The sequence below is a fragment of the Myotis lucifugus genome, unplaced genomic scaffold (genome assembly GCF_000147115.1).
Source record: "Myotis lucifugus unplaced genomic scaffold, Myoluc2.0 scaffold_56, whole genome shotgun sequence".
NCBI lineage: Eukaryota > Metazoa > Chordata > Mammalia > Chiroptera > Vespertilionidae > Myotis > Myotis lucifugus.
This window is the reverse complement of record NW_005871104.1, coordinates 3931906-3959560: the sequence shown is the minus strand read 5'-3', so window position 1 is coordinate 3959560 and position 27655 is coordinate 3931906. Positions and strand designations below refer to the sequence as shown.

At 40.6% G+C, this 27655-nt stretch overlaps 2 protein-coding genes across 11 annotated transcripts in view; one reads left to right on the top strand and one right to left on the bottom strand.

Moving 5' to 3' along the window:
* The window catches only part of GEMIN5 (gem nuclear organelle associated protein 5), a 40041-nt gene extending 36166 nt beyond the window's left edge, over positions 1 to 3875 (bottom strand). For 3 of the 4 annotated variants that reach the window (XR_002829373.1, XM_006089090.3, XM_014456152.2), the window contains exons 1-3: positions 3633 to 3859; positions 2412 to 2572; positions 1554 to 1735 (exon numbers count right to left, since the gene is read on the bottom strand). Coding sequence is in view for 3 of the 4 variants with exons in the window: in XM_006089090.3 (XP_006089152.1) it covers positions 1554 to 1735; positions 2412 to 2572; positions 3633 to 3798 (509 nt within the window). In the remaining variant the exon portion in view is untranslated. Of the gene's footprint in view, positions 1 to 1553; positions 1736 to 2411; positions 2573 to 3632 lie in introns of all 4 variants that reach the window. The other variant, XM_006089091.3, reaches the window with a different exon arrangement.
* MRPL22 (mitochondrial ribosomal protein L22) lies at positions 517 to 27655 on the top strand. Of its 7 annotated transcripts, none has more exons than XM_006089086.3 (8): positions 5397 to 5545; positions 5625 to 5667; positions 12909 to 13004; positions 15481 to 15616; positions 19278 to 19343; positions 20971 to 21048; positions 22367 to 22436; positions 27358 to 27655. In XM_006089086.3, the coding sequence occupies exons 1-8, from the start codon at positions 5518 to 5520 to the stop codon at positions 27567 to 27569; spliced, it is 729 nt and encodes a 242-aa protein (XP_006089148.1). In that variant the 5' UTR covers positions 5397 to 5517; the 3' UTR covers positions 27570 to 27655. The 7 variants fall into 7 exon arrangements, with proteins under 7 accessions (XP_023609864.1, XP_023609863.1, XP_023609865.1 ...); XM_014456163.2 differs by lacking the exon at positions 12909 to 13004 and adding an exon at positions 15102 to 15155 and having other exon boundaries at positions 5489 to 5545; XM_006089087.3 differs by lacking the exon at positions 12909 to 13004 and having other exon boundaries at positions 5399 to 5545.

Here is a 27655-nt window from a genome sequence, read left to right as displayed (position 1 = left end):
TCTACAGGGAAAAATACCAGTGACAGCTTTATTTACTTAGTTTTCTCCTTTTATAAAATTTTCCCTCATTACAGCTTTATTAAAAAATGAAATCATAGAATATGTTAATCTTCAAAGAATATGGACTTTGAAAACCACCAAGTTCTGTAACGTAATAGTCAGGCGATCAAGCTCTCAAGAAATAATCACCATTTTGAAAGTCCTTGGAAAACAATCATTCTCATTCAATCCTGTGTCTGAAGGTACCTGACTCTTCTCTTCTTGTGAATTCCAGCTCACCTTTCAAGGTCAGTGTGGTTTAACCTTCTCTGACCCCTGCCTACCACCCTTTCTGCTCCCTCTCTAGTGCCCCCCACGGCACAGAGACTGCCGATCCACAGACCCCTTCCATTTTCACTATTATTCACTCCTTTAAAAACCCTTATCTTCTTGTCCCTCTCTCTCAGGGGTATTTACTCCACAAAACCTCAAACCTGGTTGAATTCAACCATCTTCTTTCTTAACCAGTGTGAATAGTTCAAAGTCATGACCATGATCCTTAGCTTGGCACTCAACAGGGACTACAATTTCCCTCGGTAAGTTCATTTTCCTATTCTCTGAGATGACTTTTCATACCTTCTTCCTGCATCCAGTCCCATCCCCACCGTGAACTTGACTCCCATCTCCTCTCTGACTTATGCCTCATGGAGAAAATCAGAAGCCATCAGAATGAAGCACCGCCCCTTCCAACAGATCTACAAACCTACCCGCACTATTTCCATAGTCTCAGCTGCTTTCTACTTGTGACCAATACAGATACAACAGTACTTACCAATGGCTAAGTCTTATCACGGTTCACCCCTGCAACAAGCTCTCCCTCTTCTGCCTCATTTTCATCAGCATAAAAGCACGCCCTTGCTATCTTCTGTCTAATATTCCCTCAACCCCCGGATACCTCTTGGGTTCATGTCTATGCACATTTTTGGGAAACAAACTGTGGAAACACTGTCTCCATGTATACTTTACTACCTTATACGCCCCTCCCCCGCCTCTTGAATCCTCTCCAGTCAGACTTTCTAGTGCTTATCCAGTCTTCAAATCAGAGTGAATGGACATCTTTGGGAGAGAAGTAAATAGAGTGGTGAGGGAAGGGGAAGCCCACTCAGGCAGCTCGTGTGAAACCACCTTGGTGACCAATAAGGAGACAGATCCCAATGCCAGGTCACTTTCCCAACCTAGAGGGAGAGCTGAGAACCAGAGAGACAGAGCTGAGCCATTTGATTCTCTGGGAGTAAATTTTATATTCAAGGGCAAGTAAAGACAGAGAAAAAGGTGAAGATGTGAAGAATGAGGAAAGTAAGCTATCCTAGAAACCTAGGAATTAACAACAGAGAGTGGAAGAGATTGTAGGACCTGGAGGTCACAGGACTAAAGGACACCAAGGGGTCAGGGGAAGTGGTTAACACCTATAAATGGTTTCCTTTGAGGAATAAAGGGACAGGAGAGGGGAAAGCAAATGCAATATATGAGCATAAGCACAAATAAATGATAAATACAGATAGAACACTACTTACCCAATGGCTACTAAGTCTTCATGATGAGGTGAGCAAGTAAGGCAGAAAATGGTCCTGGGTTCTATAAAGAGGTGCTGGCTGTCATTTCTGTTAAGCCAGTAACAGAAAACCACTCCTTTTTCATCTCCAGATACTATTAGGTCCTTTACCCGAGGAGACCAATGCAATGCTGATATTGTATGCTTTAAAACAAAACATAAATATATTTGCTTCTCACTTGTCAATGCTGAATTTTTACTCAGTTTTTAACCAGTATGAGGCACATTATAGGTACCTAATAAATACTATTAGTACCACTTGTGTAGCAAGACTATACTAACCAAATGGTAGGAGAATTTAGGCTATTGAGGATCAAAGAACCATTTAAAATAATTTCTTTAACAGCTTACTGCAGAGTTCTTACTAAGAGTAAGTTAACTGTGTTCCTTTCCAACATTCTCTCAAAAGACAGGTAAGTCAAGTTTCATTTACTGATTTATAGTTTATATCAGCAGCCTAACCAGACAGTAAATACTTTAGATTTTGTGGGCCACATTTTCTCTGACGCAACTATTCCATTCTGCGAATGTAGCATGCAAGCAGCCAATACTGAAGCTGTGAACAATCCTTAAATGAACGACTGGCTGTATTACAGTAAAACAATTTGCAAATACAGGCAGCAGTGTAGTTTGCTGACCTTTGGTTTATAAGTCTTGCCTCCCAAAAATGTCTCTTACAACATAGAGCTCCTTATTTAATTTATGAACACAATTGTAAAAGTTAACTTGCATAAACGAGCTAGCAAAACTATACTTGAAACAAAAGAACGCTTGGCACAGATACGTAACAACAGTCAGGGAAACCAGTAAGCCGTGGTACCTGATGGAGTGCATGTTCTGCCACAACTGCTTTTGTCTCCACGTCCCAGATTTTCACAGTCCCATCATCAGAGCTGGTGGCACAAAGGTTGTATTGACCCGGATGATGAGAAAACGTGAAGCCGGAGACTCTCTCGGTGTGTCCCACCAGCTCCCCTATGACTTCAAGCAAAACAAGACTTTGGGTTAAAGTGCTACCTGAGATTTCTGGCTGAATCAGGCTGTTGTTAGATGCTGAGTGGGATCTCACTTGTTCCATGACATAACAAAAATATCCGGGGACTCAGTCAAAAACTCCCAAGTGCAGGTACTGGCTCTGCCACGTGACTTTAGACAAGTCATTTTATTTCCTGGAGCCTCAGTCCTCTCAACTGTAAAACGCTGTTGATATTCCCTGATGTGCCTAGTTCACAGGCTGAGGAGCAGCCCAAATGAAGAATGGGAGCCCTAGCTGATTTGGCTCAGTGGATAGAGCGTTGGCCTGTGGATTGAAGGGTCCTGGGTTCGATTCTGGTCAAGGGCACGCACCTTGGTTGCAGGCTCCTGGCCTTGGTCAGGGGCATGTGGGAGGCAACCAATCGATGTATCTCTCTCACATCGGTGTTTCTCTCTGTCTCTCTCTCTCTCTCCCTTCCACTCTCCCTAAAAATCAATGGAAAAAATGTCCTTGGGTGAGGATTTAAAAATAAAATAATAAAAAATGGGATTCTTACTTAGATCTGGCGAGAGATCGTTTGGAGTAGAATAGCTGGCATGCCATATCCCATGGTATAATCAAGACCTAGTTTGGAGCCTAACGGCACCTGGCTCCATGCGTTCATCTCACAGAAATGAGTATCATATCTGTAGGATCTTGCTTAGGGCCTGGAGCTGAAGGCAACCTCAACCCCAAGAAGGCTCCTAAGGGATCCACGTGCAATGGGTCGGGGAGGGGGGAGGCCATAGATGTTAGAAATTCCTGGGTCTGGACAGAGATAACTTCCTGGGGAAGCGAGCAGTCCCTCGTGAGGGCGCCGGGAGGCGGGACCGCTCATCCACAGCGCAGTGTCGCTCAATCTTGGAGATCCGGACGCGACTCCGTTTAGGGGCTGAGAGCAGACTCTTCTCCCTGCCGGGGCCTCAGTTTCTCCTTCTGTAGAAGCGGGTGGCTGAAGACGCCTACTCGGCGCCTCCAGGGAACGCTAGACGTGCAGGAAAGGTGGGGGCAGGGGCAGGGAGTTACCTCGAAATGGGGGCGTCCCAGGGATCGCGCCTGCGCCCGGGCCCACGCGGACAAGGAAGACGGAGGTCCGCGCCGCGAACCCGAAGAGGCCCCCGGGGACCGCATCGCTGCAGCGGGCGCAGTACCAGTTGGGGGAGGGCGGCAGCGTGCGCGGCTCCTGGCCCATGATCACGAGCCACCGGGGAGGAGGTAAGAAGCCACTGGGACAAACCGTTTGCAGCCCCACGCCGTGGCCGGGAAGGGGGCGGGCCAGCTCGGAGCCCCGCCTCCCGGGCCCGCTGCTGCTACGGCGCGCGCCGAGGCCCAGGCCGCACCGGGCTCTCGCTGCCGCCGCCGCCGCGGGGTCTGTCGCTGCCTGAGCCCAGCCCCGGGGTTAGGCTTTCTCGTTTCCTACAGTCGAGGTACATAATTAACGGGTTAGACGGGTGGAGTCATCTTCCCGCTCCGCCCGTTTAATGCCGCCCCAAGGAATTTTGAACTCTTCCTGCGAGGGCACTTCGCTAGCTCTGGAGATGCTTTTTAAAGCAGAGATTTTCCACTGGTGCCGAGACAGCAAGAATTTTTAAAACACGCAATACCTGACTATTTAGTCAGGGGCATTGACCTCTTTTCCCTTAGATTGTCAAATAAAAAAATAAGGACAGCCAACACAACAATAGCGGCTCGGTATGAATGAATCAAAATTATGCCCCCCCCTTTTTTTTTGGCTCAGATTGGCAAAAAAATACATTTTTTGGTGTGCCACAGGATTTTAGTAATTAGTTTATGTGTACCATAAGATGAAAAGGTTGAAAGAGAGCTACAAGGATATATCCAAAGATATCTAACAAATAGATAAAAGTTCCAATCAGAACTCAAAAAAAAAAGAAAAAGAGTTTGTGCTCTTGGGTGGAACTTCTGGCTCCGGGTTCTTGGTAACTCAGGGAGAAGAAGAATAGAGTGACTCCATTTGATTGAGTGCCAGCTCCGTGAAACTGTATGTGCTAAGTGCTGCGGAGGAAAAGAATGGAGGTTTCCTTCCAACGCAAACAGGCAGGTGCTCACACTGCTGCACTACACTCTCCTGCTCCAGTATTGCTTGCATTAGGTAGCTGGCACTCCGGCGTATGTAGCAAACGAAACCCGAGATATCTAAATACAGAGAGGTAAAACGCATGTCTTTGGATATGGGTAGGGGTACTAACTTTGGAGGCATAACACGATGGACTGCTGGTTTTTGCCAGTTGTTATCTAAGAGACTTTAGCTTATCCTAAGTCTCTTCATTTGAAGAAGGAAACTGATAATCTATGCCTTGTTGCATTGCTCTGAGCAATACTGAGATTTAGTGAAATGCTCGCTGGACATAGACAGTAGCAAATGCCCCGATGGTAATTAACTTTTATCTCTTGTAGGTCAACCTGGAGATTAATAGGGATTAGGACATCATACTTTATATTTGAACTGTTTGTTTTATAAAAGATCTTTCCACGTGATCTCCAGTGGAGATCTGAAAACAAAACTGCTGTAAGGATAATTATTCGATTTCACTGGCTAGAACACTGAGGCCCACCCAGGTTAGGTGGCTTGTTCGAGATCTCTGCTTCCCTAATCCTTTTAGACCATTTGTGAGGTGACGTTTCGTAATTTTTCTGGATCCCGATGAATTTCCGGAAACTGACTACTTTTCGGCCTTTGTTAAGTCATTCATTCCTTAGCAAGGTTGGGCTGACCACGCCTTAAGCGCTGGCAGCGCTGGCAGCGTCTTGGTGGTCTCCATGACAACACCGCAGGTGTAGGTACTGACGGGTTTTCCCCGGGGGCGGGGGAAGGAAAGCGGAGAATTGCGCATGCGTCCTGTCCAGATGCTGACTGAGCTCGGAGGCTTCCGTAGAGGGGAGGAGCAAGATGGCGGCGGCAGTACTGGACCGTCTGGGTGAGGATTTTGGTGGTTAAGGGGCGTAGAAGGGAGAGGAGGTGGGAGTCTGAGTTGACGGCTTGTGTTGCTGTTGCAGGTGCGTTATGGATGCAGAGTCTGAGGCGGAAGCTGGCCCTGGGGTAAGTGGCCTCGGAGTTGCAGAAGGGCCACGGCCTTACTAGCCCTTCAGTTACTGGGAGCCTCTGTGCGGGCTCTGTTTTAGGCTCTGGGGCCACCATTCCGCCGCCTTATTACGTAGCCCTCGGGATCAGGATTACCTGCAATGTCTTTTCTTTCTTTTTTTAAAAAATTGATTTCAGAGAGGAAGGGAGAGAAAGAGAAACATTAATGATGAGAGAGAATCATTGATCGGCTGCCTCCAGCACGTCCCCTACTGGGGATCAAGCCCGCAACCCAGGCATGTGCCCTTGGCGGGAATCGAACCTGGGACCCTTCAGTCAACGCTCTACCCACTGAACCAAACCATCTAGGGCTGCAATGTCTTTTCTGATCTTTCTGAACACGGTCAGACTCTCCCAACCTCGCCGCAGCGGCCCGCTTGCCTAGTTCCCGCTCCAGCGCCCTGCTTACACCTGCAGGGCCCCCGTCCCGCCTTCCTGGTTCCCGCCCCAGTGCCCTGCTTATACCTGCAGGGCCCGCGTTGCAGACAGCGCGGCTGACCTCGCCTGGGGTTGTGTTGCTCGCCTCGTTGTCGTACCATCCCGTGTAGTGTACGTCCCCATTTTGCAGACAAGGAACTTGGAGCCCTCCAAGTAAAAACTTGCCTAAGGTCCCTCAGATATAGGACGTCTTGAAGCTTTATACTATACTCTCCAGAGCGTCCTTTGACCCCAGGACCAAAGCATTCCTTAAGGTTAGGGGATGCAGTTGGGTCAGGACTGGCGAGAAGCCTTCCCCCTCTCCTTTCTAATTGCCCCCCCCCTTTTTTTTCAGTACAGCGATTGATATTTGGAGATTGATAATCTGATTGTAAATTTTCTGATCAGCCTTTATTTTGGTTTATATTCACTTTGGAGACAGAAAAGTTGGGTGCAAATCTACTTTTTAAGTGTGTGATTTGGGGGAAGTTACTTATTTTTCTAAGTTTCAGTTCCTCATGAGAGGAATAGTAGTACCTACCTTAGATTATTTTATGAGGATTGAGATAATGTATATGAACTGTTTAGGACAGTGCATGTTATATAATAATCCACCCTAAATTTTAACTGCCATTGCTGCTTTTATCATAAATGACTAGAGGCCCGGTGCACAAAATTTGTGCACTCTAGGGGGGTCCCTTAGCCTGACCTGCGCCCTCTCACAGTCCAGGAGCCCTCCCGGGCTGTCAGTTGGACATCCTTAGCACTGCAGCAAGGAGGAGAGGCTCCTTCCACCACCACTGTGCTCTCCAGCTGTGAGCCCAGCTTCTGGCTGAGTGGTGCTCCCCTGTGGAAGCGCACTGACCACCAGGGGAGCAGCTCCTGCGTTGAGCATATGCCCCCTGGTTGTCAGTGTGTGTCATAGCGACAGGTTGTTCTGCCTTTCGGTCCATTTGCATATTAGCCTTTCATTATATAGGATTACTGAGTTCCCGTTTTTTGTTGTTGTTTGTTTTGTTTTGTTTTTTGCTCCATCCTAGGCTCTTGGTTCAAGAGGATGAAGAGGTGGGCTAACAAAGAAAATAGGGGGCACAGCCCTTAGGGTTTGCCTACACTTTGCTTTCTTAGGTTACCTTCTCTCTACTGCAGCCATGCTGATTAACTTACTGTGTTCTGAATATGTTGTGCATACACTTGCCTCTTGGCTTTTTCATGCTGTGCCCTCACTTCCTGTCTACAGCAGCAGTCCTACTTGTTTGTTATTTAACCCCCTGTTCACATGTTTCACCTTCAGAAGGTTTTCTCGGGTCTCACTAAAAATGGAAGGCATTAATTTCTCTTTCCTTTTAGCATGTGTGCCTTGAGTAGTCACTGCATGTGCATGTGTCTGGGCCCTTTACTAGCTGTGAACCCTGGACAGATAGGGTCAGTTCTTGTTTCTCTTTGTAGCTCCAGCATTGGGTCCTGAACAAGTAAAGATTTTGTTAATGTTTGTTGATTTAAATTGTCCTGCAGTGATTTATATTGGGAAGATCTGAGCCAGATAACTTAGTTTGGCTTCAGTCTTTTCATCAATATCATACAAGATGGTTGGAATTTTCTAGATAATCTCATAAGACTCTTTCTAGTTCTGAAATTATGTAATTCTATGAATCCCTATTCTGGACTTTCTAATGGGGAAATGATCAGATGAAAACTAAGTGGAAAAGGTATGAATACTGCCCATGATAACTGTAAAATCTTAGGGATCATCTAATTCAGTGTTTGGGAACTAATTGCATATAGGTGCTAGAAATAAATTAATTAGGAGAAGTTTTTGTAAAATGAGAGAGTGTGTTAGGGCCTGTGTCAATTTAGAGTGCATTCCTCATCTAAAGGCTTTGAATTGGGCTAAGACCAGATGAAACCTTTCCATAGGCTGTATTTGGTAGCAAACGGACATTTTCCAACCTTTGAATTCCAAGTCTCCCATTTCACTGCTGGATGCATTTGAGAAATTTTGTGACTTACTGAAGGTTATACAGTTAATACATGGCAAGTCTAGGATCTAAACAAAAAATCCTCTGGCTTTAAATAGTGTCCTGTTACACTATGGAGGGACAGAGTGATGGGCACAGAAGAGGTTTGTCAGGGAAGTTTTTTGGGAAGAGGTGACATAAGTTTAAAGTGAAGAGTACATTTTGGTGGTTTAGAAAATATCTCTGGTTTTTATTCATCTCTGCTTTCAAGTGTTCTGATTGCATGACCAGCAAGATTTGACAACCACATTGATTTTGTGCTCTCTCAATTAAATCTTACCTTGTGATTCGAGGGGTTGTGGTTTCTTGCTTTTTAAGACAATGATTCTTAAATTTGAGTCACAGACCCCTTTGAGAGTATAAGGAAAGCCACAAAGCATCTTCCCAGGAAAATACATATTACAGTCATAGTTGTGTTTGTAATTTAATAGTCCTCAAGCTAGGAATCTGCACTGGAACATCACACCTAAACACAAGCATCTGTTTGTGATGCGTGAGGTGCTGTAATGCTCACTATGCAATGAGGACACAATCATGACTAGTGCAGTACACAGTAGAGCTTTGCGGCAGTAGTTAGAGGACTTGGTTAGGGGAGGGTTGGTTTTAAGTTGGGAGACTATTTGAGATTATTTGTTTGCTGATGGAAATGATCCAATAGAGAGGAAAACATTGCTGATAGAAAGAGGAAAGAAAGAAGTGCCTGAGCAATGTACTTGAATAAGTGGGAAGGAATGGGATCTAGGGAGAAGGGATGAGAGTGGTACTAGCTAGGGCCTAGACATTTCATGCATAATAACGAGAGAAGGTAGTAAGTATTTATGGACATGGATGTGGGTAGGTATATGGATTAGGTGGTGGGAGCTTGTGGAAATTATCTTCCAATTGTTTGCTTTTTCTTAGCTAAAGAAGCATTGTTAACAGTTGAGATTGAGGGTGAGAGAGGCGATATGGGAGGCTTGACTAGCAAGAAAAGGTATGATATTTGTTTGAGGGGCTAGGACAGCCATGGGCAAACTACGGCCCGCGGGCCGGATCCGGCCCGTTTGAAATGAATAAAACTAAAAAAAAAAAAAGACCGCACCCTTTTATGTAATGATGTTTACTTTGAATTTATATTAGTTCACACAAACACTCCATCCATGCTTTTGTTCCGGCCCTCCGGTCCAGCTTAGGACCCATTGTGGCCCTCGAGTCAAAAAGTTTGCCCACCGCACATCCCCAGTAGGAGGTGTGCAGGAGTCAGAGAGAAAGCGAGAGGGATAAGAGAGTTAGAAACATCGATGATGTTTCTCTCTCATCGATGTTTCTAACTCTCTATCCCTCTCCCTTTCTCTCTGTAAAAAATCAATAAAATATATTTTTAAAAATGTATATATAAAATTTAGTCTGGCCAGTGTGGCTCAGTTGGTTGGAGCATCGTCTCGTATACTGAAAGACCAAGGTTCAATAACAAGTGAGGGCACATACCCAGGTTGCAGGTTCGAGTCCCGGTCGGGGTGTGTATGGGAGGCAGCTGATTGATATTTATCTCTCACATCAATGTTTCTCTCCCTCCTTCCCTCTCCCTTTCTCTCTCTCTCTCTCTCTCTAAAATAAATTTAAAAACCTAAAAGACATATCCTCGGTTGAAGAATGTAAAATTTAGGCATTTAGCTAACCTTGGCTTACTTAGAAAATCTGGCTTACTAACCACCCACATATGTATGACATAGTAACAGGAACCTTTTGGAACAGAGAGCTCATGCTCCCTGTTCTGCAAGAATTAACTGTTTGTTTGTTTGTTTGTTTGTTTGTTTTTGACTGTCACTTTAGCTAATAGTGTCTTTCTACTGCGGGCAGTTTTGCCACCCAGGGGACATTTGGCAATTTCTGGAGACATTTTTGTTTCTTACAACTGAGGCAGGGTTGTACTGGCATCTGGTGGGTAGAGGTGAGGGATGCTACTGTACATCCTATAAGGCACAGGACAGCCCTCCACAACAAAGGCCCAACATGTCAGTAGTGCAGAGGTTGGAAAACTTGGAAAGTTGCTGGAATTTTACTTTTTTCATTTGCTAAGCTGTTTCCTTGTTTGATTGTCCTTGACTTTGACAAAGTAAGATTATATTGAGTTATGAGAATATGCATATCACTTCAGCCCTTTATTTTAGATTTTAAATGAGGCAAGAGGGAGGCAGTTCTTTTATTCAGTCTCAAGTGCAGGATTAACTTAATGTTATCAGAAGTAAATTTGGAACAAAGAATTTTTTCCTTGATGCATATAGAATGATATTATCAAGATTGAGCCTGAGGCCAGTATTATCTTCGCTTGGGACTTGGGTATGTCTTGTTCTGAATTTCAAAATGAACTTTGAATAATAAATAGGAAGTATTAGTTCTTTCTTTCATTTGTGACTTTAGAAAGTTTCAGAGTCTCTCTTATCAGAATTAACTCTTAATTCTAAAGTTTGTCTTTTATCTACTTCTCCCCAATGCCTAAAGACTGTGGATAGAATTTAAAAAGTGATACTTAAATGTAATCCTTGAGTATCGGTAGACAGGAAACAGCAGAATCATGAGAGTAAGGAAATGCTTCATGTGCTAGTTTTAGTCTGCCACCTGCTTTCTGCGTGCCTCTGGCAGTCTCACCTTACTGTGGGCCACCTGTGTGCATGTTGTGTGTACAAACACTCTGGAGAGTTGGTTCACCTACTTACCTTCACCTACTTACAGTGAAGTTAACAGGATTTCGGATTCCTAGTAAATGAAAAGCTATTGTTAGTGATGATACTTGAATTTCAAAATGATAGAAGTTAATTCTAGATGTCCTTTACTGGTTTTTTTTTTAAAAAAAGGTTTAACAGTCCTAGCTGGTGTGGCTCAGTTGGTTGAGCACAGTCCCATGCACTGAGAGGTCACAGGTTCAATTCCCAGTCAGGGCCTGGGTTTTGGGCTCAATCCCCAGTGGGGGGCATGCAGGAGGCAGCTGATCTATGTTACTCTCCACATCCATGTTTCTCTCTCTCCCTCTCTCTCTAAAATCAATAGTAAAAACATATTTAAAAAAAAGATTTAGCTTACTTTGATTCTTTAGAATGCTAACAGTAAACTGGACCTCCAGGCAAACTTAAAATTTAATGTTTGCCCTGGCCGTATAGCTTGGTTGGAGCGTCATCCCGTACCCTGAAAAGTTGTTGGTTTGATTTCCAATCAGGGCATATACCCAGCTTCAGTCCCTGGTCTGGGTGTGTACAGAAGGCAATTGATTGATGTTTCTCTATCACATCGATGTTTCTCTCTCTCTCTCTAAAATCAATTTTAAAAAATGAATGTTTGTTGGAAAACAATAGCAATAACCCATACCATTGTTTTTAATTCCAGCAACTTCCTTTTCTTGAGTTTATTTTCTCAAGTGACCCTTCATAGGCTTTCTCACATAAAAAGGTGTTATAAAAGCCTCAATTTTGAATTAGTTTTATTTTCAATTCTACCTTATGATCACCTCATTTTATTTTATTATTTTTTAAAAAATATATTTTATTGATTTTTTACAGAGAGGAAGGGAGAGGGATAGACAGTTAGAAACATCGATGAGAGAGAAACATCGATCAGCCGCCTCCTGCACAGCCCCCACTGGGGATGTGCCCGGAACCAAGGTACATGCCCTTGACTGGAATCGAACCCGGGACCCTTCAGTCTGCAGGTGGGTGCTCTATCCACTGAGCCAAACCGGCTAGGGCTTATTTTTTTGATTTAGTGTTATTCTAACAGCTGGCCAGGAGAGGGCACATAAGAACTTTGGATTTAATACACTTCTGAACTAGTACCCAATTTGGAATAATGATTTAATTTGATTACAGTAGTTTTGTTTTTACTTGATAATTCATCTTATGAACCATTTGAGCCCTGAAAGTATTGTAGGTATTCAGAAAACTTTGTCATTATTAATTTATAATGTGTTTAATTTATTTTGGTCATCTAAATGACCAAATGTATATTTACTATGTATATTTGGACTGGAAGCAGAATTAAGGTTTGGAGAGACCCTAGAGATGACATAGTCCAATTGCTCTTTTCATAGATAAAGAAAATGAAGCCCAAAGAGGTGACAAACTTCGTGTACCCAAAGTTAATTACAACTTTGTGGAAACATAAATGATATGACTTAAACGTGAGAAGATTTGAAAGGGTGTAATATAAAGTTTACAGTTCACGGGATTAATTTTTTCAGAGAACAGGAAAGAATTAACTGCTCAGAGGGCCTAATTTAAAATTAATACTAGCTATCAGTGTTTATCATCTCCTTGATACTGTAAGATACAGCACATTAATTATTAATCTACCAACAACCAAGTGAGGTAGGTATTCTTCTCACTCTAAAAATAATACCTACAATTTATTGAGCCCTATGAAGTGTCAGGTTAAGTATTTAACTTACAGTATCTCATTTGAGCTCCTGAAGAAGCCTATGAAGTAATTACTATTATTACTCCTTTTACTGTTGAGAAACCAGAGATCTAGGAAGTTATGTGGCTTCCCCAAGGCCATTCTCTTAGTAAATTAGAGTTAGAATTTAGACCCAGGTCTGCATGACTCCATACTCTCTGCCCTCATCACCTGGCTTATAGTTTCATTAGGAAATCCTGCCCTCTAACATCATGTATTCTACTTTTGTACGTTTTTCATGTAAAACGTTGGAACCTAAATGTATTGTGTGAGAATCTGCCAATATACAACAACTTTGAATATGGAAGTCTGGGTTAAATATTTACTCATTATCCCTAGGCCAGGCGTTGTCCTTGGTGCTGGAACACAAAGGATGTCAGACTTGCCCTCGATGCTCAAATCTATTCCTTTCTACAGGAACTCATTGTACCACAGGTACAGTAGTCCAGCTCCTTGCTGTGTGGCTGGCAAGAGCAAAGTACGGAGATCATTGGGGAACGGTTGTCTGGGAGATGGACTAAGTAACTTTTGAGGTGGAACTTTAAACAGGATAAGCATTTCTCAGGAGATGAGGGAGGAGAAAACAATATTAACAAAAGTGTAGAGATATGAAAGTGTGTGCCTTATTCAGGGAACAAAACATGTCTGTGTGGCTAGGTCATAAAGTGAATAAGCTGAAAGGCCTGGTTGGGGTTAGGTTATGAAAGGCCTTAGGTTATAAAAGGCCTTATAATATGGGACTCTATATTACAGGCAGTAGGGAAACACCTAAGTTTGTTGTGCTACTTGGATATATCCAGATATACACAAAAGTAAACAATATAATGAACCCATCACCCAACTTCAGCAGTTATTAACACATGGCTAATCTTGTTTTATGTATAGCCTCTACTCTCGCCCATCATATTTTGAAACAGATCTTAGCCACTATATTATTTCATGCATAAATATTTCACTACATATCTCTTTAAGAATCAAATGTCCATTTAATGTTTAAATTTCCAATGGTTAAGTAGCTGTCATATTTTTGAAATAATAATAGCCCACGCATTGAAATTAATTGTTTCTATTACATCTTTAATATGTAGGTTCTTAATTCAGCTCTCTTTTTCCCCTTAGAGTTTATCTATTGAAGAAAATGGGTTGTTTGTCTTGTAGAGTTTTGTACAGCTTGGATTTTGCTGAGTGCATTCTCTTGATGTTGTTTGATATGATCTCCTCTCTATGTATTTCCTGTATTGAATCTAGAGGCTTTATCAATTTAGGTTAATTTTTTGTGGAAAGGCTACTTCATGGATGGCGGGTGGCATGTTCTTTTATCAGGAGACACATCATGCCAACTTTATCCATTAATTTCTTAGTGTTTATAAAATAACGAGGCCCAGTGCACAAAAATTTGTGCACTGGGGGGGGGGGGGGAGAGGGGGGGGGTCCCTCAGCCTGGCCTGTGCCCTCTCACAGTCTGGGACCCCTCAGGGGATGACCACCTGCTGGCTTAGGCCCGCTCCCTGGGGGGATTGGGCCTAAGATGGCAATCAGACATCCCTCTGGCAGCCCGGCAGCCCTCGGGGGATGTCCACTTGCCAGCAGGGAGCAGGCCTAAACTGCAGTCGGACATCCTGAGCGCTGCTGAGGAGGCAGGAGAGGCTCCCACCACCACCACTGTACTGGCAGCCATCAGCCTGGCTTGTGGCTGAGCAGAACTCCTCCCATGTGAGAGTGCCCTGACCACCAGAGGGCAGCTCCTGCATTGAGCGTCTGCCCCCTGGTGGTCAGTGTGTGTCATAGTGACCAGTCATTCCCAGTCCTTCTGCTGTTAGGGTCAGTTTGCATATTACCCTTTTACTATATAGGATAGAGGCTTGGTGCACAGGTGGGGGCTGGCTGGTTTGCCCTGAAGGGTGTCCCAGATCAGGGTTGGGGTCTCACTTGGGTGCCTGGCCAGCCTGGATGAGGGGATGATGGCTGTTTGCAGCTGGTCATACCCCCTTCAGGGTGGGGGTCCCCACTGGGGTGCCTGGCCAGTCTGGTTGAGGGGCTGCGGGCTGTTTTCAGGCTGGCGGGCGACTGAAGCTCCCAACCTCTCCTTTTTTTCTTTTTTTCTCTTTATTCTGGGATTTATTTACCTTCTATGGCTGTCACTGAAACTGAGAGCTGGCTTTAGCTCTGAGGCTCGGCTCCAGCTCTGAAACCTTGGCTGCTGAAAGCAGGTATCTGGGTTTGTTTGGCTTCTATAATTGAAACACTGTTGCAGCTCCAGCTCTGAGGCCCGGCTGGCTGAAAGCAGGTTTCTGGGGTTTGTTTAGCTTCTATAATTGCAACATTATTTCTTAGAGTGCAGCTCAGAGGCCGGCAGCGGCAGGCGGGGAACCTTGGCTTCCTCCATCACTGGAGCAAGCAAGCCTCCTGTTCGCTTCAGCTACCTGGCTGCCGGCCGCCTTCTTGGTTGGCAGTTAATTTGCATATCGCCCTGATTAGCCAATGGGAAGCGTGTCGGAGGTATGGTTAATTACCCTTTTTGTCTTTTATTAGATAGGATGTTATTTGTCTTCTTACCCAACAAAGTTGAGGAAATCTACACATCAGGTCAGCGATGCATTATGTCTTTAAATCTTCTTTAGGACTGGGCTGCCTTATAATACAGAGTCAATATTTATTGGTCAGTGAGAGCAAGAGATCTTGGGTGAATATTTATTATTTGACTTTATTCAAGTTATTAACTTTTCTTTCTTCCTAGCCTTTGATAAACTAGCTCTTTGAGCTTTTTTATGTAAAAGCAGTCTCTATTAATGAATATGTCTAGAATGTTTCCATTTGTGATCCTTAAATAGTTTCTGTCAAAATGGAACCAATATGGTTCAGAAGACGTATAGGCTCTGCAAAAAAATGTTAAGTGTCTGTTGTTTTACAGGCTTCTTCCATCTCAGAGTGTTTTACCCCAATCACACATCCACACAAGTGCTTCTCTTGACATTTCTCGAAGATGGGAGAAGAAGAATAAAATTGTTTATCCTCCACAACTGCCTGGAGAACCTCGGAGACCAGCAGTAAGTTTGTGATAGAACCAATTTCTAAATTTTGATACAGCTCTGGCACTCTTCTGTGGCCCGCAGTGATTTATTATTCCATGTTAAGAAAAGAAAAAAATATACAGCAGTTGGCATAATCCTTTAATTGATAAAGAAAATGTACTGGGTTTATCTCTTTGGAAGTTTTAAAAGATGGTATTTGTTGTTCCTTTTTGTTTGCCTTACATTATTAACCTCCCAGATAGGGGCCTTAACTCTAAGCTAGTAGTTTGAGATTTACTGATTTTTTTTATTTTACGGGGTTTGCTAATGAATTCTTGATAATGGAGCATGAGGAGTGGGCAAGAATGACTTAAACTATTGACCAATATTTAAATCATATGTGATTTTCCAATGTTTTATATTTGAATATGGGCACACTTGGTTGTTTTATAATTCACAAATCTTTGAACATAAGGTTTGAATTTAATCAAGTTTTATCTTAATCTTTAGCTGCTCAGAATTCTTTTACCCTCTTCACATTGCTTGTGATTACTCATCTGAGATATGACTGATATCAGCTTAATGTGAATTTACTGTGGAATATATTTACATCTGTTTAAAAGGTTATGCCTGGCCGGTGTCTTGATTTTATATAGGCACTTGGAGAAACCTAATTTAATTTTCTGTGTTGTACAGATTTTGTTTGAGTGAGTAATCCTTTTGGGACTTCGGTGTATCACTAATACCTATTATGACTGAAATATTAATGCCCTTCATAAATACCTACCTTATTAATAGGGGATAATTTGCTCATCTAGTCACATAGTTTATGCACTGTCACATTATGTGCAGTGTCCCTTAGGCTTACCAATCTGCTGGCTGCAAACATTTTAAAAATTAGTTTTATTTCTAATTTAACAGAGGGAGAGATAATATTTCCCATTTTACATCATTCTGATCTTCAGCATTGGAATATGTAGTTACACAAATCAAAGTGGATGGGGTATTGAGTACATCCTATAGCAGTAAGTTAAAAAGAATGTCACCAAGTTAGGCATGTTTTAGGTCACTCCTGTTAATTTATTTTTTTAAAAAATATATTTCTTTATTGATTTCAGAGAGGAAGGGAGAAGGAGAGATAGAAACATCAATGATGAGAGAGAATCATTGATTGTTGGGTGTCTTTCTCCCCCCCCCCCCCCCCCCCCCCCCCCCCACTGGGGATCAAGCCCGCAACCCAGGCATGTGCTCTTGGCCAGAATCGAACCTGGGGCCCTTCAATCCGCAGGCTGATGTTCCATCCACCGAGCCAGACTACCCGCCTAATTTAATTAGCACAAATTTACAAACAATATAGTTTCCTATGTAGACTTTATCTTACATGTGGGTTCATCGTGGTAAAGAATATGAGCCAGAAAGAAATTAATACAGTTTCCTTATAATAGTCATACTTTGTTAATTTGGGCTTAAGTTTACTTTTGTAGTATCTTTGATAAAAGCTATTTTAAGTAAATTAAAAGTATAGTGAGACTACAAGATGGGGCAAAGTAGGTTTACAGTTGTATTTGAAACAGCTTGTTCTTGTTTTATTTATTAATTATTGTGTTATTTGCCCCACCCTGTAGATCAAAACTGTTTAAAAAACCATTTCTATAGGAGCCATATCTTATTGATAAAAAGTGATGCGTATATATTATTAATGTGGGTTCACATAGGCTCTTGTAGGACTTTTATTAGGTGACACTTTTTCATCATCTTTAAAAGTTCCTGGTTTTGATGTTTCATAATTTAGACTTACTTTTACTTCATTGGATAACTGTTTTGTGCATTATATCCTAACTTTACCTCATTTACCATATGGTTAATTAATATCAGTGATGTTTAACCAGATTTATAGTAACACTTGGTTTATCTTAAGAAAGTATCCTTAGGCATGGCACCTGCCTAAAGTAAATGTAGAGCTTTTTAGTTTTAGAAGAGGAGGATTGAATAACTTTCCCCTTTTTTGTAAACTCCTGATTCTTCTTTTCTCATGCCCTTGCCAGGATTACAATATCTTTTTTACAAAATTTGAAGATAATTATCTACAATTCAGGTTTAAAGATAGCCCACCATGGGGTACCAAGAATTGAAATGTTTTTATATAAAATATTTTTTGAGTGTATTAATTTTTGCAAATTAATATTATCAGTCACGACAGTTCTTCTTTCCTCTCCTGTGCTCCCCAGAACACTTTATTGCTGAAAATGTAATTAGGGTATTGCTATAGTTTTCAGCCTGTCAGCTTCTATTGCAACTGAAATGAAATGTGCTACAGATTAAAAGATGGCCACTTGAGAAAACTGCTGTTTCTAAGGCATTTGAAAATTTCCTGCAGGAGTCAGAATGTTAGAAAATTCTCAGGTGTCCTTGTTATCGCTTGCCTTGACAAATGTTTCCTACATTTTTTAAAGTGGCAGTATGTAGCTGCTGGCTTACGTGTTTCATAATTTAGACCTCCTTTTGCTTCATTCAAATAACTCTTTTGCACATTATATCCTGTATACGTGAGTTAATAGCATATAGTGGTGGAAACAATGCGGGTTTTAGAGTCAGAAGGGGAACTTCGAAGATATATCTACCAGACATTGTATTTCTCTGGTTTTCACTTTGTAAAAGGATTATAAAATGTTTCCTCTCCCAACCCATAGAGTTAGATCAAATAAAATTTGATGATTGCTTTGTGAATTATAAATTGCTTAATGGATTATTGATTTAAAAAAGTAAACGGGGGAAATGGGAGAAATCTGTAATACTATAAACAATAAAAAATATGTTTAAGAAAATTAAATAGGATGTACTTAACACTGTAAATAGAAGGTAACAAAGCTAACATTTACTAAGATCTTACCATGTGCTAGGCTAGGCAATGTAAAGTGCTTTTTTTAACATGTTATTTTATTTCATTCTTATAGTTTTATGATGTAGGTAATATTATCTTCATTTTAAAGAAGTAGGAATTTAGGCCGAGAGAGGTTAAGTAGCTTGGGTTCTATAGTTAGTAAATGGTAGAGCTAGGATTCCAACCCAGGCGGTTTGATTTTAGAACCTTTGCTCTTGACCAAACACCTAGAATACTGGTGAAAACAGTTATTTTGTCCATTTCAAAGTTGTTCTCTTCACTAGCAGGAAACTTTTTTTCTTGTTATTCTTTTTCTTTTGTCCTTTAGCCAACTAAATGTTTTAAAAATACTTTCATTTAATTTCATTAAATCTTTTACTATTCCTCTGTATAAAAATATAGCAAATATTGGCACAAACTGGTCATTTTGTAATTTCTATTTTTCCCTTAGTAATTTTTTTTTAATATAGTGAGACTTTGGAAAATATATAATTTTGTATAGGGAAAAAGAATCTGCAAATACTAATAATGTTTTTATTTCTTATGACAGAATTTTCATTAGACATAGAAAGTCAAAACTTTATTAACACTATGTTACTGTCATTTAAATTTTTTTTATTGATTTCAGAGAGGAAGGGAACGGGAGAGAGAGAGAGAGAAAATATCCTTTATTGGGTTTCGAGGCTGCAACCCAGGCATGTGCCCTGACCTGGAATCAGGAATCGAACTGTGACCTCCTGGTTCAACCACTGAGCAAAACCATTATTGTCATTTTGGTATAAACTTGTTAAAGTTTTTTTTTCTTCTATTTGTAAGGAAATCTACCATTGTCGAAGACAAATAAAGTACAGCAGAGACAAGATGTGGTATTTGGCAAAATTGGTAAGCTAAAATAACTATTACCGTGTAATATTTAGTTAAAGAAGCTAGGCTATGACTTCCCCTCAGGATTTGAAAAATCAAAAAAATTTGCCCCTAAAAAGTGAGGATTATAATTGCATTTTCAGACAGTTGATAGGTAATTCAAAAATGATTGCTCAGAGATGAGTGATTTTGCTTAATTTTTACCTTTCTTCTGAGAAACCGTGTCACATTGGATACATAGATATTTAGAAAAAGGCATCAGGAATCTGGCTATAACCAGAGAATCCAGAAAGCAAGTTTATTCACCTGTAAGAGTTGATTCAACCTGTTTCAAAACTGTTGCTTTCTATGTTTTTTCTCTGGAAAATGAAATGTAGGTAGGAGAGGCGACAAAAGCAGCAAATATACATGTAATGCATTTGTCCTGTAGGAGAAAGAGAGGCCTTTATTGCCTAGTGTGGTCCTAGCCCACCTGTGATCTCTCTCATGTGTGCTCTCTTTTAATATTATTGAAACTATTAACAATCTAGGTTTTATGGTTAACATGTTTAAGCTTGATTTTGACAGTGGCATTCCTTCTCAAACTTTTCTTTTGCCTGCATTTAGTTAGCTATCTATACATATCTATATATATAAAAGGCTAAGTGACTGACTGTCCATCGTCTGACCGACCGACCAACCGGCCGGCCAGTTGGTACATATGACGCGCGCTGGCAATTTAAAAATAAACATTGACTCCAGCATGCGTGGTATTTGTCTCTGTCTGACACTGGCCTCCCACTTAAATTAACTCAAAGACAGTTTCCTGTGATGCCAGCATTTGCGATGACTATTAATTAATAAATCACAAGAACAAATTCTAGACAGAGTAGGAATATTCCTATCTGAATCCGTTTTCGGACATGGTTTATATGTTGCTTTCTCTTCAGTTCCAAGAGCTTGTGACATTAAAGTTGTAAATACTTCATCGCAAGGGAAATTAGTCAAGCACTCTGAAAGTGTTTTTACTCTTAATGTGGTATACAGGGAGATATTAGAATAAGTTTAATCAATTTATCAGTCATTGTTTTTATCAATGTTTTTGTTGTTTTTATGTCCTGTTTTTGTTGTTTTTATATCGTGTTTGTTGTTTTTATATCATGTCTTTGTTGTTATATCATGTTATTGTTTATTTATTAATCAATATATTTCATATACATTTTACTAATTTTCTTTCATCTCTGACACTTCTATTATAGAGAAAGGGCGAATAGTGATATGAAAATATTTCTTCTAATTTCCTTTCAATGTGCACAAATCAATGCATTGGTCCACTAGTTTTATTTAAAAAATTTTCCCCAGTTTTATTGAGATATAATCAGCGTATAACTACTTAGCTATTTTTGTAAGTTATTTAGATTATGTAAGACTTGAAGGACTTGTATGCATGCATATAAGCATAACCAATGGACACAGACAGTAGGGGGATGAGGACCTGTGCTGGGGAGCAGGAGCGGGTGGGGAGAGGTCAATGGGGGAAAAAGGAGACATATGTAATACTTTCAACAATAAAGAATTAAAAAAAAAAGACTTTTGGCTTTTCATTGAAAAGAGAACATTGGTTTTGTAAGTTAATTTTCTCTTGTCTCTCACCCTTTAATTCTAGATTCGAGGAATGTCCATTGACCAGGCTTTGGCTCAATTGGAATTCAGTGACAAAAAAGGAGCCCAAATAATTAAAGAGGTAAACTAAGATTTGAGGTGAGGGGTGCATAGCTGTCTTGCAAGTGTTAGTAAGCTCAGCCTAAATTCTGAATTCCCTGGTGTTAATGCCAAGTGTATATAATACAGATTTAGGATGCTCAGTTTCATTAATGCCCTTATACCTTCGGAATGTCATGTGCTTTAAGCATTTTTTCTTGTGATACTTTTACTGCACCAGACATTTATATTCGAAGTGATAGTGATAGATGTTATTTTTAATGATTTGGGGCTTGATATATTTTTTAGAATATTTTTTTTGGTCAATTCCACAACTGAGAATTTATGATTTTCTAACTAGTTGAGTGGAAAGAGCATTGGACTGGGATTCCGGAGACTTGGAGTCTAGTCCTTTTTCTCATATTTCTATTGTGATAATCTGTCTGGTCCCATTTTTCTTGTTTGTAAAATAGGTGGGATTGGATTAGATGATCTTTAAAGACCCGGCTCTAAGTGTAGCTGATTTACTATGTATAAATGGACTGATGGTAAATTCACTGACTCGTGTTTCAAAAAGCTGGTTTGAGGCTATCCAGGGATATCGGCATTATTTTCTATACTTCAGTTAAGTCTCTCACCTAAAGTCAGATCTTATCTTTTCAGTTTAGTAGGTGAATAGTTAACGATTGATGGACTCAGACTTCTCAGAGGTTCCATATAATCCAATGCCTATATTTAATCCAATTCAGAATGCAATTACTGAATGGCTGTTGTGTACCAGCTTTGTACTATATTCTTTAGCTAAAGGAGTGAAAGATCTGATTTCTGTTATTCCTGACAATTTTCCTGTTTCTAAAAATGTGGTCTGGAGGAAGTTAATTCAAAATATGTATGAAGTTTAAATGTAGTAATTCTTAAAGGAAAATTTCAAGTATGTTTTTTTCTACTTGTCTGATATTGTTAATGGTTACTGTGGATATGAAGTTTAAGTATTTTCAATAAGATTTAGTTCTTGAGCTTCTTGAACTTTTTGGCAAGTCTCAGACTCAAAGACATGCTATTCTTTACGAAGGGTACTGCTGCAAGGGCTGCTGTCTGCTCCTTCACAGCTCACACATTCCAGTTAAAACCTGGTCTGATGGACTGTATTCCTTGCATTTGCAATTCTTATCTGAGAAAGGAAAGCTCGCTCACTGTACCCCTTCTCCTTGGTACTGTCATCAGTTGATATTCTCTTTTTAAAAATTGACTGTAAACTGGAGGCATGTGACTAGCAGTCATAGAGAGAACAACAAGAAATGACAAATTTAATTTCATTTTAGTTCAGGGTCATATGACTGCCTTTCTTTTCCTTGTTTAAGATTCTTTTAGAAGCACAAGAAATGGCAGTGCGAGACCACAATGTGGAATTCAGATCCAATTTATACATAGGTAAGATCTTTAACATTTTTAGTGTTGGAAATCTCTTCTGATAGTGATGTCAGGTTCTTTATCTAACAATAGTCTTTGATATCTAATTACTTAGGGCTGGGTTTGCCAGTGAAAATTGCTGGTAATAGCTCTTCAGTCTTCAGTGTGCTTATGTTAACCTGTTGTAAATGGTAATAACCTTACTGCTCTATTGTTGCCTGTTCTGTAATGAGACTGAGATTATGAAACCTATTGCCAATAATTATTGAGTAATGGATATCAAGGTAGTACATAGAGTGGTTCTTTAATCATAATAAAACTAAGAAAGAACATAACTGATTTTGTTTCAAATGAATCATTTGTCAACTCAAAGGATCATAGGTGGACTTAAGAAAAGGTCTTTATTCATAATGTGCCAAGCCAGGTGCCTAACCCATAAAGGTGTCCTGTAGATTAACCTTCCAGTGACCAGAGTGGAAGGTCTGTTGAGTTGTAGAAGCCAAGGGCCTTGGAAGACTCGGATGACCCAGGAGTGTTAGTTTCCCTTTGGTGTTACATCCTGAAGCATTATCTTTGGTTTTGCATACTTTTTCCACATCAAATTAAACTCATGCAAGTTAAATGCTTTGGGAAGCATTTTACAAAGTGTGAGGGATTTTTTTGTAGTGTACCTTCACACAGCTCTTTTTCCAGAAAGAGATCAATGATTATTACAAAGTTCTCTTGCCTCCTCCCAACACCACAGTAAAGTGGAGCAGTAGCTGGAGTTAATGTTTTTCTCTCACTTCAGCAGCAGTTACTCCTAACTTCAGCAGTTTTGTAATCAAACAAAGATGCTGATGTCTAAGCAAAATTTTCTCCATCTGCTAAACCTACATATAGGGAGGATTCTTTTATCTAAAGACTAGAGGCCCGATGCACGAAATTCGTGCAACAGTAGACCTTCCTTCCCCCAGCTGCGGGCACCGGCTTCCCTCTGGCACCTGGGACCCGGGCTTCCCTCGCAGCCCTGGCTTCGTCCGGAAGTTTGTCCAGAAAGACGTCCAGTCTAATTAGCATATTACACTTTTATTATTATAGATATTTTAAATTCACGATATGGGGGAACTGCTACTCTTCAAATAGGGAAAAGGGCTGAATTATTATGGGGGAAATTTGTTGTACCTTAGAATTTTTCAACAATTAGAGTAGAAAAAAAATTGTCTGAATTCCTCTTTGTCACATAACCTTTGTCCTAGTGGAGATACTTATTCTGGTTCAGTTGAAATCTCACTTCAGCTCATCTGGAATTGATGCTGCAGCCACACCTACTTCTAAAATTCAAATGAGTTAAGATTCTCAATGGAAATATCTTATTTTAAAGCTGAAATTTTAAAATATATTCTGATAACATGCATGGATGCAGAAGGAAATCAATCTGGTAACTCAGAAGATACAGGGCTGCAGTAGTTAATCATAAGCATTTTCCTCTGGGAGCAGCATGAATAAATAATACTGGGAGGGCCCAGAATTATTGGAAGAGGTGAAATGGATGAAGAGTAAGACCATTTGCTTAAAACCTCCTGGTGACCTTTCCTGTGCTATGCTGAATATAAAATCAGATTTAATTAATGTTATTCAATTTCATAGGAATGTGTGCACTTCTTAGCTGATAGACAACACTGTGTAATGGAATTAAGATACAAGTGAAATAGAATTTGTCTTTAAATCCATTTTAATAATTGTAGTAGAGATAGGGTGAGGAGCTTAATCCTGTCCCCCCAAATGAATAAGCAAAGTCCATTGTTGCCATTGAGCAAAAATAAACATAATCCGTCTTACATGAATGGGCCTTTAATTCATTGGTCTCATTATGCACATTTCTGTTGAAAAACCTCTGCCGTATCTGCACCCTCTTTTCATCTAATTCTGTGTAAAAAACTTTTAATTAGGGCTGGTAGTTTGGATTTGTTTTATAATTTTCTTTTCTTAATTTTTGTTAATCTTTACCCGAGGATGTTTTTCCCATTGATTTTAAGAGAGAGTGGAAGGGAGGAAGGGAAGGAGAGAGAGAGAGAGAGAGAGAGAGAGAGAGAAACATACATCGATATAAGAGAGGAGAGAGAGAGAGAGAGAGAAACATACATCGATATAAGAGAGGAGAGAGAGAGAGAGAGAGAAACATACATCGATATAAGAGAGACACATTGATTGGTTGGCTCCTGCACGTGTTGTGTGTGACCAGGGCCAGGGATTGAACCTGCAACCCAGGTATGTGCCCTTGATTGGGAATCGAACTCGAGACTCTTCAGTGCACAGGCCAGTGCTCTAACCACTCCAGGAACATTGGCCAGGGCAGGATTTGTCTTACGATTTTAAAAACTCATTTGTTAAGTATTTTATTGCCTAATCCCATTAGGAATGAAAAAGAGATGAGTGGAAAATGAACTATCTTCCCATGACATATCAGGCACTTTATCCTTGTATTTGCCAAATCTCCCCGATAAGAATCACCTGAGGTTCTTAGTAGAAATACAGATTTTTAGGCCTCACCACAGACTCACTGGATCTAAACCGTAGGGGAGAGGCCTGGGTAAGTACCCTAGTGATTCTTACTGATAAAATGTGGGAAACTGATTTATTTTATTGTATTTTTTGAAAAGGCTTAGACATTTTATTCCATAGACTTCTTTTAAGATTTGAAAGACTACTTGTTGGCTACCATTTCATGTCAGCAGTCACCTAGAATAGGTAAGGATAGGTATTTAAAGGAAGTGCTTTTGGGTAGCATATGTTCTCATTATACAGTAATTCCTTCAGATGCCTGACATCCGTCTAAAGCTAATACCCGGTGTTGCATGACCACAGACTTTGAAAGTTCATTTCCCCTTCAAACTTATAATGATGACTAATGACACTGTGAATAGCCTTAACAAGTGGACATGGACTAATAAAATGTCACTGCTTAATGATTCATGGCATCTAAAGTGATTCACTAGAGAAAGTGATCGACTGACTTTGTAAGTCAGTCTTCTGGGCTAAGAGTGATGAAGTGGGGAAGGGAGAGTTTCTAATGTTAAAATGTCAAGGTTCTCAATTACCTAAATGCTAGTGATTGGAAATATTGACATTATTTTAACTACATGGTACCTATTGGACATTACCTTTAGAAGGTTGTCCCTATTTTTGAGATGTCTTAATGTTTTCTCTTTCATTCAAAAAGTATCCGAGTACCTTCCATGTGCACTCTACACACACCGGTGATGGGATGTCTTAGGAGCAGTTTCAAACCTTTAGCGCCTGTCCTTTTGTTCTTATGCAGTAGTAGCCCTTTGGAAGGATACATGGATTGTTCTGAACTGGAACAAAACTGTGTACACTGTTAGTATTATATGTTCTTGGAAAACTGAATCTTATTTTATAATTTGAGCAAACTTATCAGAGATGTCTGTATTGGAAATATTATATTAGTTAGCAAAGGATGTATTATAAAATCATTTCTATTTCTTGTGCAGCATGAATTTCTGGGGCATTACAAAAGGAGTAGAAGTTTGGTTGAAGAAGTGACTTTACAGGGGAAACGTGAACACTTACACAAGCTAGCATATGGTTTGGGACCAAAAGGAGTAAATACAGATAAATGTATTGGAGTAGAGAAGAGGAGGTCAGTATGGGTTAGAATAGTCATGGAGATTTTCTAGAAAAATTAGATTTTGAAGATAGGCTTTTTGAAAGAGTGTTCATGAGAAAAGATTGTCAAGCTGAGGTAATCGCATAAGCAAAGGCACCTAGGTTGTCAAGTGCATACTTTGATATAGTCCCTGTATCGAGAAAGTTATGTCACAGTAAGAATATGCAAATGGAAAGTACTGAAGTGGGTGAATTTTATATGTAGTCTATAGATTTTGCCTTCTTAAAAGGCTTATTAAATTAACTAAAAAAAGTAATTAAGTAAATTCAGAAAATAGTAGGAGGTGGTTACTACTCTGATTTACTATGGGTGAACAGATTTCTTTTTATGGACTATTTAAAAGATTTCTTCAAATTTTACAAGGTCAAACTTTGCCATGCAAAGTGGGGAATGGGAGTTGAGGGGCAGCTGCAATGCAGGAGTTCTTAAAACTGGCTGGAAATCAGAATGGGGCCTGTGGGAGTGGTGGTGTTTGCTCAGGATGTGATTTCCAAGCCCACCTCAAATGTACTAAATTAGAATCTCCAGGGGTGGGGTGTTAGCATTAGCATTTAAAATATAGTCTGTAGGTTAGTTTGATCTAGCTAGCCTTAGAACCAGCATTTGGGAACTGTTGGTTCCAGGGGCTTTCATCACAATTAGAATAAAATAAAAACTCCTTACCTCAATCTCCAGGGCTGTATGTAATGTTGCCTTCATCTCTGATCTCTTTCCCTTGTTTGTACCACTTGTCACCTTACTTACTGTGCTCCAACAGGCTGGTCTCTCTGTTCCTAAAACAGGCCAAACGCAGTGCCACGATTGGACCTTTGCACTTGCTGTTCCCTCTGTCTGGAACACTTCACCCATAGACATTTGCCTGGATGATTCATTCTGATCTTAGATCAAATGTCTCTTCCTCAAGGGTGCCCCTTGACACCCCCTTATCTAAAGTTGCCCCCCAACACCCCATCAGTTTTATTTTGCTCATAGCACCTGTCACTAACGGAAGTGAGCATGTTTACTTTCTGTCTCCTCTGTAGTGTACACTGCATGGAGGCAGGGTCCTTGCTAGTCTCATCCACTCTGTTCCTCCAACACCTAGAAGAGAGCCTGGTCCTTAGTGAGTACTCAGGAGATACTTGCTTTGAGACAAGCCTGCTCTAGCCCGCCAGAAAGCTCGTGTAGTCTTAGAATCCAGTCAAGGAAAGGACAGAAATTGCTCAACTGATCAAGCTTGAGTCTCGTGAGCACAGTCATTTCCTGTAATTCTCTTTTTTCTTCCCTGTCTAGCTGAGTCCACCTCAGGCCGAGGCCAGTACCTGAAACGCATTCGATACCATGGCAGAGGTCGCTTTGGGATCATGGAGAAGGTTTATTGCCATTATTTTGTGAAGCTGGTAGAAGGCCCTCCACCTTTACCTGAACCACCAAAGACAGCAGTCACCCACGCCAAAGAATACATTCAGCAGCTTCGAAACCGGACCATCATTCACACTCTATGATGGCGGAATTCAGACTCCACAGTGTATATAGTTTGTCATTTAGTTCCTAAAAACAAACAGTAATTAAAGACAGATGCTTTTTATGA